The 14,954-nt window shown below is 46.0% G+C and overlaps 1 protein-coding gene and 1 long non-coding RNA gene across 2 annotated transcripts in view; one reads left to right on the forward strand and one right to left on the reverse strand.

Annotated features, from left to right (window-relative positions):
- Positions 1–3,106: 3,106 nt before the first annotated feature.
- LOC123606209 lies at positions 3,107–6,805 on the reverse strand. The gene is made up of 2 exons (XR_006716163.1): positions 5,790–6,805; positions 3,107–5,621 (listed from the first exon to the last, which is right to left on the reverse strand). It is a non-coding gene; the product is annotated as an uncharacterized LOC123606209 (long non-coding RNA).
- A 31-nt stretch (positions 6,806–6,836) lies between these two features.
- The window catches only part of EGFR (epidermal growth factor receptor), a 213,303-nt gene continuing 205,185 nt past the window's right edge, over positions 6,837–14,954 (forward strand). The window contains exon 1 of the mRNA XM_045494307.1: positions 6,837–7,200. Within this exon, the coding sequence (XP_045350263.1) occupies positions 7,113–7,200 (88 nt within the window). The 5' untranslated portion in view covers positions 6,837–7,112. The remainder of the gene's footprint in view (positions 7,201–14,954) is intronic.

Here is a 14,954-nt window from a genome sequence, read left to right on the forward strand (position 1 = left end):
AAAAAAAAAAAAAACAAACCTAAGGCTTTGGAGAGATTGAAAAAAATAAAGCATGCTCAAAGTCACATTTAGTTTATGGCAATTTTTACATCATATGGTTATTCCATGTCCCTCCCAAGTTAAATATATATATATATAAATATATATTTATATATTTATATATATATTTGTGTGTATATAATATATACAGAATATTAATATGTATATATTATAGAGACATATATATGAATGTATAGCAAACAAAAATAATTTAATATAAAGTATACATAAAATCTACAAATATTTAATTAGGGGTTGAATACTTCTTTTATAAATTATTTTAGTGTATGAGGGAGTAAAAAACAACCTGAAAATTCTGATAGCCTGATAAAGGGATCATTGCCTGGTACATTTCATGCCCATCATGTAGATGTGACCTATGTGTCCCCCCAAGAAGGATCTACTCTTTGCCATCAATTCCACTCCAGGCCCAGGTTGAGGAGGAAGCCACTCTCTGGAGCATTACCGGCCAACAAGATAGAGGGAGAGGTGTCACAGGAACACCTGTGACAGAAGGGGTGCCCGGCTTCCGAGAGCTTCTGCCCAGAAGTGACGTGTTTCCCTACATTACCATATCACGCAGCTGACTTCCAGGGGACCAGAAAGTACCACTCTCCCTTGGGGGTTGGGGTAGCCAGATCCTGAGGGACACACTCTACATTTTTTCCCCATTGGCTACCGTGGATTGTTCTCAGGCGAGGTTACTTGCCCAAGAAGGAAAGGCAGCAGGCACTTGCCCAATTAGCTCACCAGGTAACAAAACTAAATGGCACATTGTCAGAACAACTCACTAATCTCCAATGACATAGTAATTTCCCTAAATGTCAATGCAAGCATTGAGAATTCATTTTAAGTGGAATAGCAAAACATCCTTTTTTTTTTTTTTTTTTTTTTTGGTGGTGTTTAGAAATCAGTGAAATTGATGATTAAGGTAGAAAGGTTCTTTTTCTTACATACACACACATCTGGTTCGTCTAGGTGACCATTTACAGGCTGCTTATAATTTCTATGAGAGCAGGAACTGGTACCCGACCTCTGAGTAGGGTACTTCAGACTCACTGAGCAGACAGTAAATGCCATTTTTTCCAACTGTGAATTTTAATAAAATAGCTAACAACCCTGAGAACTCCTTTGTGTTTTATTTTACTACTGAAATATTATTAGTCCTTCCCCTCCCTGAAACAATTCATTTGGACAAGGTGCTCACCCTGTCATCTGCAAAATGGCAGGGCCCTCTCTCTGATGTCCCTGCCCAATCTGAGCCTTGACTCAGGCTTTCTTGTGGCTCAGTTCTACAGATTAACAACTGCAATAATTTCTAATTTTCAATTGAATTGCAGAAATAGAAAAGCAATTAACTTGGATTTCTCCAGCTCTGTTGATCATTTTTAATCTACAACATTCTACTCCTTACAGACCCTACAGACCCTGCCATCATCTAGAAATGCCACTTTGAGGGGTACCTGGCTGGCTCAGTGGGTACAGCACGTGACTCTTGATCTCGGGTCGTGAGTTCAAGCCTCATGCTGGGTGTAGAGATTACTTAAAAAAATAAAACCTTAAAGAAAAATTAAAATTCCACTTTGAATCTAACTTCCGGAGACCCCCTCAAAAGCGATTTTTTTTCCTTCTTTAGTACAGATCAATCCTTCATTCATTTCCTCTATATTCCGTATGAAGAAAAATAAAGTGACACAATTCTCTCACTTTGTGAAGTGCCCTGAATTCCTGTTTAGAAGAAACTAAGCTTGACAATAGGTCTTTGCCACATGACCTTTCTTACAAGAGAAAGGACACAATTATATTAATTAAAATAAAAATTAAATATAAATAAATGAAAATAATAAATACAAATAAATTAAAATAATAATATTAACTTATAAATAGCTAAAATACCTCAAAATGTCTCCTTAGTTGTTTCCTTATGAAGCACATATTCTATCATGTGTTACAGTTTATTATAGACAGATAAGCTGGGCAAAACTTGCTGATTTGCAATAATATTTAGTACACACAGCCTTCTAAGCCCTTACCTCCTACCCCCGATTTTCTCCAACATTAGCACATGGTCAGCTCACAGTACATGGTCATTGCACATACAACCATCCATTGAGAAGGTCCTTCTTTCTTTATCCTACGGTAGAACTCTATTTGTCTCCAATAATTTTTAATTGACATATATATTACATACATATATATGCCTATAGAACGTCAATCATGATAATGGTATAAGCATGAGCTTTGCGTTTTTTGGAAAAAAAATAGAAATATGCTAACGTTTGAAATATGCTAATTTAAAGTGAGGTCTATCTTGATATGCTATGTATTATGACTCGGACCGAAATCTATCCACAAATGCACAGGCATACTCACGAGGTGAGTGAGGATGAGCCGGAGAGAGAAGGGAAGATAAGGAAAACCAGAGATGAGAACCATACCTAATGCATCATTGGCATTAGCATCCTTTAACTGGGAAGGACACAGCTGTAAACTTGAATGCCTGCAGTAGCCATGAAGATCCATGGACTGATGAATCCAGCTGGTGTCATTGTGAGCTACAGACTTGATGTCCTTTCTGAAGGGGGCAGCTATGACCCAGCACATTGCCATCTCACTTGAAAGAAGACACAGTTGGCCAGCACTTCCCGGTTTTCAGGAGGAACATAAAATCTGGGGCACCTGGGCGGCTCAGTCTATTAAACATTGGACTTTGGCTCAGGTCATGATCTCGAGGTTCCCAAGTTCGAGCCCCATGTCAGGCTCTGTGCCGATGGCTCAGAGACTGAAGCCACTTCAGATTCTGTGTTTCTCTCTCTCTCTCTCTCTCTTTGACCCTCCCCCACTCACTCTCTCTCTCTCAAAAATAAAAAACATTAAAAAAAGAAACACAAAATCCATATTTTAAATATGAAATGTCCTGATTTTTAAATGTTGCTGTTAATTCGATTAAAATAACTATTGAATGGGTCACACAAGCCACATCCTGAACTTGGTCTTCAGGCCACTAGCTATAACCCTGAGGCTAATGCTTTCACTTATAACTATCCCTGAGAGAAGCAGTAATACCTTGGACAAAATTATTTAATCTCACTTTGGAACCGTTAACATGGGCAAAACATTGTGCTGTGTCCAGAAGCTTCCTACAAGATCCTTTGCAAAGTAATTAACAAACATCTCAACAATGCTAGAAACTAGCATTCAGAAATGTGATCCTGCTTTTCAAGCATTACGTAACCCTCAACCCTAGAGATAATGAAGAATACTAATGACATATAATGCTAATAAGAATACTAATGACAAATGAATGCCTCAGCAGTTTTGTGCTAGCCATATTATCCCCAAAAAAGCAGCAGCTTCTTCCCTACTCTCTGCCAGAGATGGCTCTCAACTCAGAGTCAAATGCAAATAACTTGACTCAAAGGGAGAGAATAAATGGCTGAGGAAAGGAAGAATGTCTGTAACCAGGAACTACCCCCCCCCCCCACCCCCTCAGCAGCAGGCCTACTGAGGTCACTGACCCTCACCTTACAGAAATAGGTACTGTTCACAGTACAAAATTGCAAAGGTATAAAAGGACAGTTGAAAAATAGGCCTCCTTCCAACCCCTGACCCCCAGCTAACTAATATTCTTCCCCAGAGGCAACCCTGTTACTGAATTCTTGCATCTTCTTAAAATAAATCTTCAGAAGAGCTGTTGAATGGATGAACATTGGAAACGTATTTTAGAAATACACGCTCTTTTGGAATTTTAGGATTCGAAGGGACCTGGTTCAGTCCTTAACTCGCAGCCTCCCTTAGCACTGCTCATACATACCAAGCTTTCTAAGGATAAGAAACCATTCCATTCAGAGGTGGCTCATTCCACTTTTCAATTGCTCTAGTAGTTTATAAAGACTATGTTTAAAAATTTTGAAATCTGCCAATCAGGTGTTTTTCGTCACCAATCCTTGCTTTGCCTTAAAAGGCCAGAGAAAACAGGTGGTCAAAGACCTTTTGCCTGAGAAGGAACTTAAAGTATTTGAGGCCCTCCTTTCTCTATTCTGTCAATAATTTGTTTCTCTTCCCTTTCCACAGGGTGTGTGGTTGCAGAGGACCCACCACCACGTTCCTTCTAGAAAAGATTAAGCTCTTACTTAAAATACTCAGGAAGCTCTTCTAAGAGGAAGACTGCTCGTAAGAGGAAGAAAAGAGTTTCCGATTTGTAGCTGGCCAAGAGAACGGACAGCCTGTGTCGTGAAAATTGATAGACCATATGAGATTTAATGTGGGAAGTACTGGGGTCTCAGTACATACTTGCCAAGATGGTATGCACGGATGCTTTATCCAGAAATTTTTTGGTCAAGCAGCAATTTTGGTTGTAACTTCTCTAAAAACTTGCCAAGATATCCTGAAACACAATTTAGGGTCCTGATGTCTCCACTTGAAATGTCGTAATTGAATGATGGAGGACACGGCCTGGATCTGGATTCAAGGCTGGCTTCATGACTAGCAAATCTTACTTTGGGACTTTTGGGGAAAATTATTTATTTAACTTCTCCAAGCCAGTGTCATCTTGCTGTAAAAGGCAAACACCGTATAACCTAACTAATGGGTAATCAGATGAGCTCATTTCTGATCAGTACTTAGCACGGAGTTGGGGTTGCCTCTGCTATTCGTATGGTGGTGGTGGTGGTGGCCTGGGGCCCAGGACGTGCCCCGGGAGCACTCTCCACAGAGACTGAGTGCCTGGGAATCCTTTATGCAAGGCCCAGTCTGGGCGAAGCTGTATTCTCTTGAGAGGATGTCATTTCTGCCAGCTTGGCCATATGGTTTTTCACTTCACAAATAACACATTATCAGGACACTCCACATACCTACCAAAGAGCACAAAATCATCTGGAACGTCACCCCTTCCATCACAAATTCAGGGGAGAAACTGAAACTTGAGACAGGTGCCCCAGGAGGATGTGAAGGTTACTCCTTCCTCCCCAGTCCTCTCCATTACTTGGGATCAACCCAATATCAGATTGTGTGCCTGAAGTGTCCCACTGCCTCCTCGAGTAATTGTTTTCATAAAGCTTTGCTTCCTGAGATGCCATCATATCATATCAAAGGTCATTGGAACAAAATAGCTCTAGAAAGCTTAGTACTATTACAAAAAGGTGGCTACTAAGAATTCTGAAGTCTTTATACATTGTCTTCTTTTGAGGAGTCCCTGGAAGAAATTGCTATGCGGTCTTAAAAATTAGTTGTAGCTTCAATTGATTAGTGTTTTAACCTATGGACAATATGATTTGTGCCACCCATCATATTTCCTTGACAGACGCCTTAGAGTCAAATCCGTGGCCTTGTTAAGTAAACGCACCGAACTTTGCTGTGTGCAAATCTTCTGTGAGACGCCGTTCCAGCTTCATTCCAGGTTCCCCTGTGGTGTTTCCGGTTTGCTCTCCTCCAGTTTGGGATGCTTCTGTAGTTGTGTTTCTTTGCAAAGTGCTTTCAGTCCTTGTTTGGAACACGTGGAGGGAACTAAAACATGGCCTGCAGAATCTTCATAGCCTTCCCCATCCAGGGGCTGAGTGAGTTCAGAAGGCTCAGTGGCTGTCCTGATTTGTTAAAACAAAGGAACAAACGAGAATGACTCTAAATTCAGGTGAAAAATATATATAGGTTCTATGGATGGTGAGGGGCCCTGTGCCCTGGACCCCTCCTCCAGCGACAGGAAGGTTCTGGGCTTTAACTCCACTTACTTTAGGTTAGTAATTCCTACTTACACAGTGGGGAGGCCAGAGCTGGATCAGACCCGAATGTCACTAGTGAATCTTGTGTGGAGAGGAGGGAATCCAGTTGTAGAATGGGGCCTGCAGGTATCTGTCAGGTCTAGGAAGGAGACTGTACTCTGCAAAAGAAATGTCGCTCAAGTTTCTGCTGCCAGAGAACATCTGATTTCTTCTGGCCAAACCCTTAGTGAATTTCCCCGTCATTCCTCCTGCTTGAGAGGCCTGGTTGTGGCAGAGAGGTGTGTCTCCACTAGCGTTTGTGTTGTCTTCATTAGAAGCCCTGTTGTTTGCGAAGTAATTTACCAAGCACGTTTGCTTTTCAGGTCCCCGTGGCTGGTTGATACGAAATGCTGTGGACTCTGTCGGTACTCATGCATTCATTCAACTAATATTTTCCAAGGCCTGTCTCTGAGCCAGGAGTTGGGTGCCCTCATTCCAGCGGATTTCTAGGTTGCTCGACGGGATGTGAAAGGTCCTCAGACTTGAGAGTTCCCATGTCAGCAGCCTGGCACTCCCGCCACGTGGGTGCAGCGTGGCCAGGCCAGCCTCTGACCCCCACTAGGGTCCCGGGGTGCTGTGGAGGAGTTGGGGGCCAGAATAAAGGGATGGTTTTCCATTCCTGCCGTTACCGGGTCTTGGGCCTAAGGCTCGGCCAGTTTGCCCTGGAGCTGGTACAAGTTTGCTCCGCAGGTTGGAGGGACGAAAGGCGGAAATGGGAACCCTGGTACAAATTTGGCTCCACGGAGGCTGGGTCACTGAGTAACTGCTCGAGTCCGCGAGCTCCGGGTCCTGAGGGACAGCGCAGGGAACGTCCTGAGGGCACCCGCTCGGCTCCCGGACATCGCCTCCTGCCGCCACCCCAGCCCTGCCCCGAGCGCTTGGACCCCACGCGGGCCACCGCTGTACGCCACCTCTAGTCGCCGCCCGCCCGAGGTCCAAACTGCCGGTTCTTCCTCCCTTCTCCGCGCTTTCTGCTCCTCCTCTGCTCCTCCCGATCCCTCCTCCTCCGCCTGGTCCCTCCTCCTTCCAGCCCAGCCTCCCCGGCCCCCGCCCCCGCGAGCTAGACGTCTGGGCAGACCCCGGCGCAGCGCCGCGGCAGCAGCCTCCGCCCCCGGCACGGTGTGCACGCCCGCGGCCAAGGCGGCCCGAGTCCGAGCGGGTGCCGAGCTGGTCCCGAGCGAGCCCCGGCGGCCACCGCCTCGCAGACCGGACGACAGGCCACCTCCGCGTCCACCCGAGTCTCGCCTCGCCACGCACTGCCGTCCGACTCGCTCGCGACTCACTGCGGAGACCCGGAGCCGGAGCAGGGGGGCAGCGATGCGACCCTCCGGGACCGCGGGAGCCGCGCTCCTGCTGCTGCTGGCTGCGCACTTCCAGGCGAGTCCGGCGCTGGAGGAGAAGAAAGGTAAGGGCGAGTCCCGCCGGCCCCGAGCCGCAGCCGGCCCGGCCCGCACCCGCCGCACCCGCTCGGCGTCCCGCGCCGCCCGCCCCTCCTTTCCTGTTTCCTTGAGGATCAGCTGCGCTGCTGGCCGGTACCGTGGGAGGAACTGGACGTTTCGTTTCTGGGCTGGGCGAGGCAGAGGCGGCCTGGGACCCGAGGCTTCCTGCGCGGGGCAGCGGGGCTGCGGGCGGGGTGTGGGAGCCGCGGGCCGGAGCTCGGCGGCCCGGAGCGCTCGCAACTTTCTGTCCTCACTTCCTTGGCCTCCCGCGCGGGCTCCGCGTCCGAGCGCACACACTTGGCGCGGGGCGGCTCTGGTTCCCGCGGTGCCGGCTCGCGTTCCCGCACGTGCGCCCCGCGCTGTCCTCCGGGGGGGGGGGGGCGGGCCGGGGGGCGCGCGCCCGGGGTGGGGGTGTTAGGGAAGCTAGGGAACAGCCCCCGGGACTCCATCGCACCCCTCTCGGACCTCCTAGGACGGGCGGTTTCCCGAGCAGACCCACCTCACATCTTGCCTACACCCGCGTCTCGCACTTAAGCCACCCCGCCGGCCCTGGCCCTGCCAGCGTTGCCAGGCCCACGTCGCAGGACCCTGAAAGCCCTTTTCCTAGGTGTGGTGCTGCAGCCCTGACCTGAGTGAGACGCCCGAGCGTCTCGTGTCTGCCTCAACCCGTGGCTACAGGGAACCGGGGGCTTCGTTTCCTCTTAGGCAAAAAGGGGGTGGGGTCGGACCCACCCCGTGGGCGCAGACCCCCGACGCTCGCCGTGCTGTGGGTCCTCCTATCGGTCAGGCTCCGCGACAGCCCAGGGCTCCCTCCCAGGCATCCACGCCCCTCGGGTCCATGGGCTTTTGTGAACTCGTCGCTTCACGGGAACTCCTGAGATTTGTCCCCACCTGCAGCCCTTTGGTTGCAGGCTTTGCTGTGGAGCCGGACCCAGAGGTGGGGCCAGCAGCCACGGGACAGCTGGGTCCTGCTGCCGGAACTTCCTAGGGGCGGGACCCATCCTGGTCAGGTCCCCACGGTTTTTCAAAATAAGGCTCACAGCAAACTTTCCTAATCAAAATCCCGAGATTTTCTCTTTGGGATGTTTCCTTTAGCTTTTTGAAGAATTTGACATTGGGCCAACCAAAATATTAAACATAATTTAAAAAAGCGGGAGGGGGGTGGTGGTGGAATTGATGTCCGTGGTTCATGTGTGCCAAATGTCCAGACCAAACATGAGCGAGTCTGGCTTCGTGACTACCGACCATAAACCCACTTGACATGAGAAACATGCCTCAGAAGGTTTAATTACACAATTTCAAAATCAAGCAACCCGGGTTCCAAGAGTCAGGTCTGTACTTGCTGTTGATGTCATTGGCATAGGGAGTTGGGGCTGGAGCTGAGTGAGTTTGCTAGGGGAGCGGTAAGGCATAGACCAGTGGTTCCCCAAACTTTGTTGCACGTTAAAATCACCTGGGATTTTAACCAAACAAAACAAAACAAAAACTGATGTCTGGCTCCCACCCGCAGACGTTCTGATTTCATTGATCTGGGATGAAATCTGAGTGTTCAGGAGTTAGAAAAGCACCTCTGGTGATTCTGTGGGGTGGCCAGGTTTGGAAATCACTGGCATAGAGGAGAAGCTGGTAAAGTGTATGGAAAGATTACCTGCCAATGTAAGGAACTCTTTTTGAATGTCTGGAGTTTTAACAGTCTTGCAGAATATAGGAAAAAGGAGGTGGGGGCGGTGATTTCAGTAATCAGGGATTAGTCTTTTCACTGAGCGAGCTGGTGGCAAGCTTTCTGTCCTCTAAAGAGTCTGAAGGGCTCCCTCTCCAACTTTGCTATGAGCCCTGGGGGCTGTGGTCCTGCTCCTGAATCAGCTGGCAATTGGGTCCTCTTAGGCAGGTGGTATCTCTCCCTCTCTGTCACAGGAGACCCCTCCTTTTTTAAATTTTAAATGGACTCTTGGAAGGCCTCCAAAGCATCACTTTTTTTTTTTTTTACTTGAAATGTTCACAGCGCTTTGCTGTTTGTTACCCCTTTGAACACTGCTATTAGCGCTTGGAGATTTGTTTCTGAGAAAAATATAAATACCACTTCATTTGACTGTCCCGTATCCACTTAAAACAGAATGCTCCTGAATAAAATTGTGAGAGTAGGCGGACAAATGTCATTCTGTTAAAGTAACATTAAAACACCCATTTCAAAGGGAAAATCATTAAAAATATAAAATGAAACATTTTTACAAAAGGTGTTAAAGACCTGTATCAAATTCAGTCAGTGCTGTGCAGGAAAATTTGCTCATTTTAGAGAGACTTGTTCGGTCTAAGACGGTTATCTTCTGTTCTCACTGCACCTGCTACTGTCAAACACTGTTTTAAGTGTCCTTTTATTCCTTACATTAAGCATATGTGGCGGGTATTCTGTTTATAAAAGGGAAAACTGAGGTACAGAGAAATAAAGCGACTACCACATTTAGTAGAAATGAACCAGGATTCGAACTCGGGCCTTCTCACCCTCTTGCCCTCCCCCAACCACCTAACTGAGCTGCACTGCCTTGTGTGAAACCTGGGAGAGTCAGGTCAGGTGTGTGTGAACGTTTCATGTCAGATGCTGGGAGCAGGGAGGAAAAACACAGGAACGGGCACGTTTTAGGATTGGACTCTGTGTGAAACTTGGAACAAACATCGGCCTGTGCGGTGGTCTAGACTCTTGCTCATGTACTCAGTAGTCGCTCTGCTTGCCTGTTGTGGAGGCAGCTCAGGCACCAGAGCAGTGGTGATGTTGGAGATCGCTTGGGGGATGGAACGGTAGAGGTGTCGCTCTGGAAGAGACGCTGGGTGGTATTTTGAATTGTATCCCAAGTGAGGATCCACTCCCCGCCTTTCTCTAAGGAGTTCAGATGTGAGGAAGTTCAGTTCAGTCCTGGCCTGAAGCCAGGACACCTGCCTTCTCCTTGCAGCTCTGAGTCAAGGTGGACATGTCACCGACCAGCTCCAGGCTCCTGAGTCCTCATTTCTGAATTCAAGAAGTGGTTATTGAGTGTATAGAGTGTACCAGACATTATGGGCTAAAAGGGGCAGGGGTGATTTTAATAGTTTCTACTGTTGCTTCCACAGTGTGATTCTTTAAGTCCCTAATTAAGTACAGATGGTCCCCGATTTTCGATGGCTCGACTCACAGTTTTTTTTGTTTTTGTTTTTGTTTTTGTTTTTTATGAGGGTGTGAAATCGATGCACGTGAAGTAGAAACGGGACTTGGAATTTTAAACTTGGTTGTTTTTTTTTTTTTTTTCCCGGGCTAGTGATATGTGGTACAGTCCTGTCCCGTGATACGTGAGACATTCAACACTTCATATAAAACAGGGGCTTTGTGTTCCAGGACTTTACCCACCCGTAGGCTAATGTAAGTGTCCTAAGCACGTTTAAGGTGGGTTAGGCTAAGCTACGATGTTAGGTATGATAAAAGCATTTCAACTAATGTTTCTAATTTATGGTGACATAACTCCATTATAAGTCAAGAAAGATCTGTATTTGGAAATTGCTTTTCAAATCCGAAAAGGAGACCAGGGGTCTGTGTGTCTATCATACATTCACAGCCGTGGGTAGCTCTGTCTAGCAGTAACTGGTTGAGCTCCGGTAGGTTTTTGACCATTATTTCTGGCTGTATCTATTTAGTTTCATAGTCTGTAATTTTTCAAAAATTCATTCTCAAGTTTGAAGAAACCGATGGCCAGAATCCACTGTGCTACATAATTAGACTTGGTCCGCGTGACAGCACTAACATGTTTTGAAATGTTTTTAGAGGTAGTGTCAGTAAAAGATGAAGGATTCCGCCCTGTTTAAAAAGAAAGTACTTTTTTTTTTCTTTTTTCCCTTTGATCTAAGTTCCAGGGCCAGCAGCTAGTCTGAAACTTTACTGACAGGAGGTCCGAGCCAACTCTAATATTAAGTTGGTGATTATGGATGTTAAGAGAAGATAGCCCTACCCTGGTGCCCCAGGTCCCGAGATTAGGATGGGATCAGAATGTTGGGGACGTGCGGCTTGTTGAAGGACGCACCTGGGAAATCATTTGGCCCTTGCCATGTAGCTTGCTGTGAAAGTTGTGTGTTTATGTGTGTGTTTTGATTTGGACTTAGTACAGTTGAAACGGGCTTATTTAAAGTTAGGTTTTTAGTAATAGAGGTATGTTTTGAGAAAAGCTCCAAATTCTAGAATATGGTTCACCCATGCATCGTTTCCATGTACACAGTTTCAAAACTAGAGTCTGCTCCTCTGATCTGTACTGAACTACTTTCATTTTGTTACCTTCTGTCACTTTTGGACATTTGAAATTGTCACAAAAGACATTTTTGGCCTCAGTTATTACCGGTTTATTCTCCCACCATCAACACACATGGAATAGAGTATCAATCTTGTTCTTGTGGGCCATTCCTATTCAACATCAGCACTTCTCATTCCTTCCTTTTCATTTTCCTCCTAAAAGGTTGTCTTTTCTAAGACAATTCCCACAGTTGCTCTTTGCACAACATCTGAGTCTGCCATCCAGCTCATGGCCATGAGCAGGTTAGTTTGAATTTGGGCAAGGATCCAGTCTTACGTCAAATAACCGGTTTGACTGAAATTTTCACTTTTTCAGAGTCGTTAGGTACAGCCTCCTTCCTACACATTTAGATAGACACACTGAATTCAGTTGTCTAGAAAGTTCCCTGAGCCAGCTGGGAGCAGGAGGGATATCTAGGGCCAGTGAGCAGTGGTGGCTTGTTTACTTAGCCCTGTTAGAAGCTAAGTGCTGGATTTGACATTTTAATCTCTGAAGGCCCTGAAGTATAATATCAAATGCCTGACTGGCCCTGTTGACTAAGCATCTGTGAATTGCATACGCTTAAAATAAATTTTACTCCTACCAAATTTCAGCAGCTTGCTTCGGAAAGTAGTATGTGAAAGCTAACACAGGGGGATTGAATTTCCCTCTTCGCTCCAAGTTCTAGCCCATGCTGGTGGGCCAGCACACCTGGCCCTGATTTAGTAGAAATAATTACCTAAGTTCACCACTATTGTTTGTCCTCTGAGTATAAGGACGAGTATTGCTACCTATTACAACTTAGGCTCTTATTTGCTTTATTTCCTCCCCCCATCCCCTTTGTGTTTGAGCCACAGTGAGCAGTTCACACTCTTCTATCCACATTTTGAGATTTAGGAATGAATCAGAGTTGGCACTTGCCCTTAAGTCTCTGGAAGTCAGTTCGGGAAAGAGGAATCTATAGGTGACAAGTGTAGAACAGCATCAAAGAAGCAATGGTAGGATTCTGTACAAGATGATAAATTCTTCTGGTGTTAGTCTTTGCTTTTAATTCTACCTGCAGAGGGGAATATCCCCCAACGGAAAGGTGTACTCATCTGAGGCTGCAGAGAGCTTTAGGTATTTCCCTGGAGAATACAGTCGGAAGACATCCCAAGAGTAGTGCCAGTAGTAGCAAAGGTCTGAGGAGCACTGGTTATTTAGTGCACTGGGAAGAGAAGGGGGAGATGGGGAGGCTCCAGTTCATAAGGGCTTTGCCGTCTTCCCCTGTGAAGGGGGCTCACTGGGGAGTTCTCAGCTGAGAACCCACATGATGGCTTTGAGGTTTAAGAACGAGGACTCTATCAGCAGCATGGGGAGCAGGTTGCAGTGAAAAATGGGGAGATAGGTGATTCCTGTGGGCCAGGAGAGATACAGAAGAGGGAGTAGCGAGGATGCAGAAAAAATGACTCAGGCTGACCTGGAGGCAGTTAATGTATAACCAGTGCAAGGAACATGGAATCCCAGGTGACACACAGCAGTTCTCACTTGGAAGGCAGGGTAAACACTGTAGCCATTCACAGGTTGTGAATGCTCCCGGGGTGGGGGTGGGGGTGGGGGTGGGGGTGCGGGGAGTAGAGTCAGCCAGGGGGATGTGAAGGGCTCAGATGGAAAAATCCAGGGGGCAGTAGAGTATACAGGTCTGGAGCCCAGGAGAGCAGCGTGGCCTTGAATTGTGTTTTATTAGATGTTTCAATTGCAGGCATTGTCTTTGGCCATAACACAACCCGCCTCCAGCCTGTCTCAGGCTCACTGTCTCCATCTGTTTTGAGTCAGGCTGGGTTCTTCTGGATTACCAGCTTTTTTCTTCATTAGGCTGCTGTGGTTACCAGCCCAATTAGTTGCAGTTATCAGCAACTGATAAGTAATATATCATGCGTATAAGTACATTGGGATTCCTATTTGTGTGATGCTGCATATCCTTAGATGGGTATCCCCCAGTTCTATCTAAGGCAGCATCAGACTACTTGGTGTGTGTGTTAGGGACTGAACTGAAAAGACTAGAGGTGACTTTTTTCCTTTTTTTTTTAAGCAGTAGCTTTTGAACCTTGAATGTACCTTAGAATCACAGGAGGAGGATGAAAAAGAGTGTGCCTCATAGCACCCTAGACTTCCGGGGGAAGGAGTGCCAGCATACGTGTTTTTAAAAATTTCCTAGGTGATCCCGATGAGTGCATTAAGTAGTGTGTTTCACTTCTGGCAGAGAAGAAGTTTTGTCTTTGTTCTCAGACTCACTGCCTGAGCTTCCTCAAGATCCAGGAACAGTGTTATATTTCATTAGTAAATCATCTCAAAGTTGATTTTTTTTTTCCCATGAATTCTCGAAAAGTCTATTGCAGTGGCTCCCAGAGTGTGTTACCCAAGAAACTTTGAAAAAGCTGATAGAAACGCACATTCTTGGATCCTTTACCTGGACCTCTGAACAGGATACTAGAACATGAACCCTCCGAGAGACACTGACACATGTCAGTTCCAGAACCACAGACACTACACGCAGACCTCATGCTGGGTTCTGGAAGTTTAAAGGGAATAGGATAACGGCTTGTCTTTGAAGCACTCACATTTGGAAGGGCTGAACAAGGAGAACCTATTGTAATGCAACATCTCATAAGAAGTGTGATTTGGGATTTCAGTGTGAGCCCCCAAAATGGGGTTCATTCTATTTCTGTGAGGGGGGAGGTTTCTCAGAAAGAGAACATTTAGCTGGATCTCAACGATGAGATTTTGCCCGTCTCCAGGCAAAGGGAAAAGCAGACGGACAGTTTGTGCACTTGGCGATCCATCAGCAAGCCCATCACTGGTCATTTTCTAAATGTGAGTGTCTTATTAGAGCTCCGGCTAAAGTTTTAGAATTTCCTGCTTTATGTTTCTAAACGACCATGAGGAAACTTACAATGTCAAAAGTAAAGTGCCTGAGAGGTAGCACATTTTACATTTAAAAATGAAAATGGCAGTTTTTTAAAAACTTATGGCCGGATGTGAAGAATTGAACTAGAATCTGGATTATAGTTGATAGTTTTAACATTCTTCCCAGTAGCATGACTTGGCCCCTAAAACTTGTTATGAATAAGAAAAATGATTACTTTACATTCTTGATTTGACTCCTACCACAGAGAGCAAAGGGAGAAAGGAAACAAAAGTCTGGGTAATTCTAGACGTTTAGTAAATACCCATTGAATCACACTGAATCAGAAAACGTCTCTCAGATTAATTGAGCTCCTGCCACTTGTAAGTTTGAAGACATCTGTGTCCTGATTCATTGTTGATAATTGCACAAATTGACCTGTTTATTTGCAGAGATCATGTGGAAACAAAGGGTAACATGTGGCTGTTGGTGCTACCTTGGGTACTCAGGCCTCTCTTTATGCAAGAGGAAATATCCAAGTGGTTCTAGA

This window comes from Leopardus geoffroyi, chromosome A2 (assembly GCF_018350155.1).
Source record: "Leopardus geoffroyi isolate Oge1 chromosome A2, O.geoffroyi_Oge1_pat1.0, whole genome shotgun sequence".
NCBI lineage: Eukaryota > Metazoa > Chordata > Mammalia > Carnivora > Felidae > Leopardus > Leopardus geoffroyi.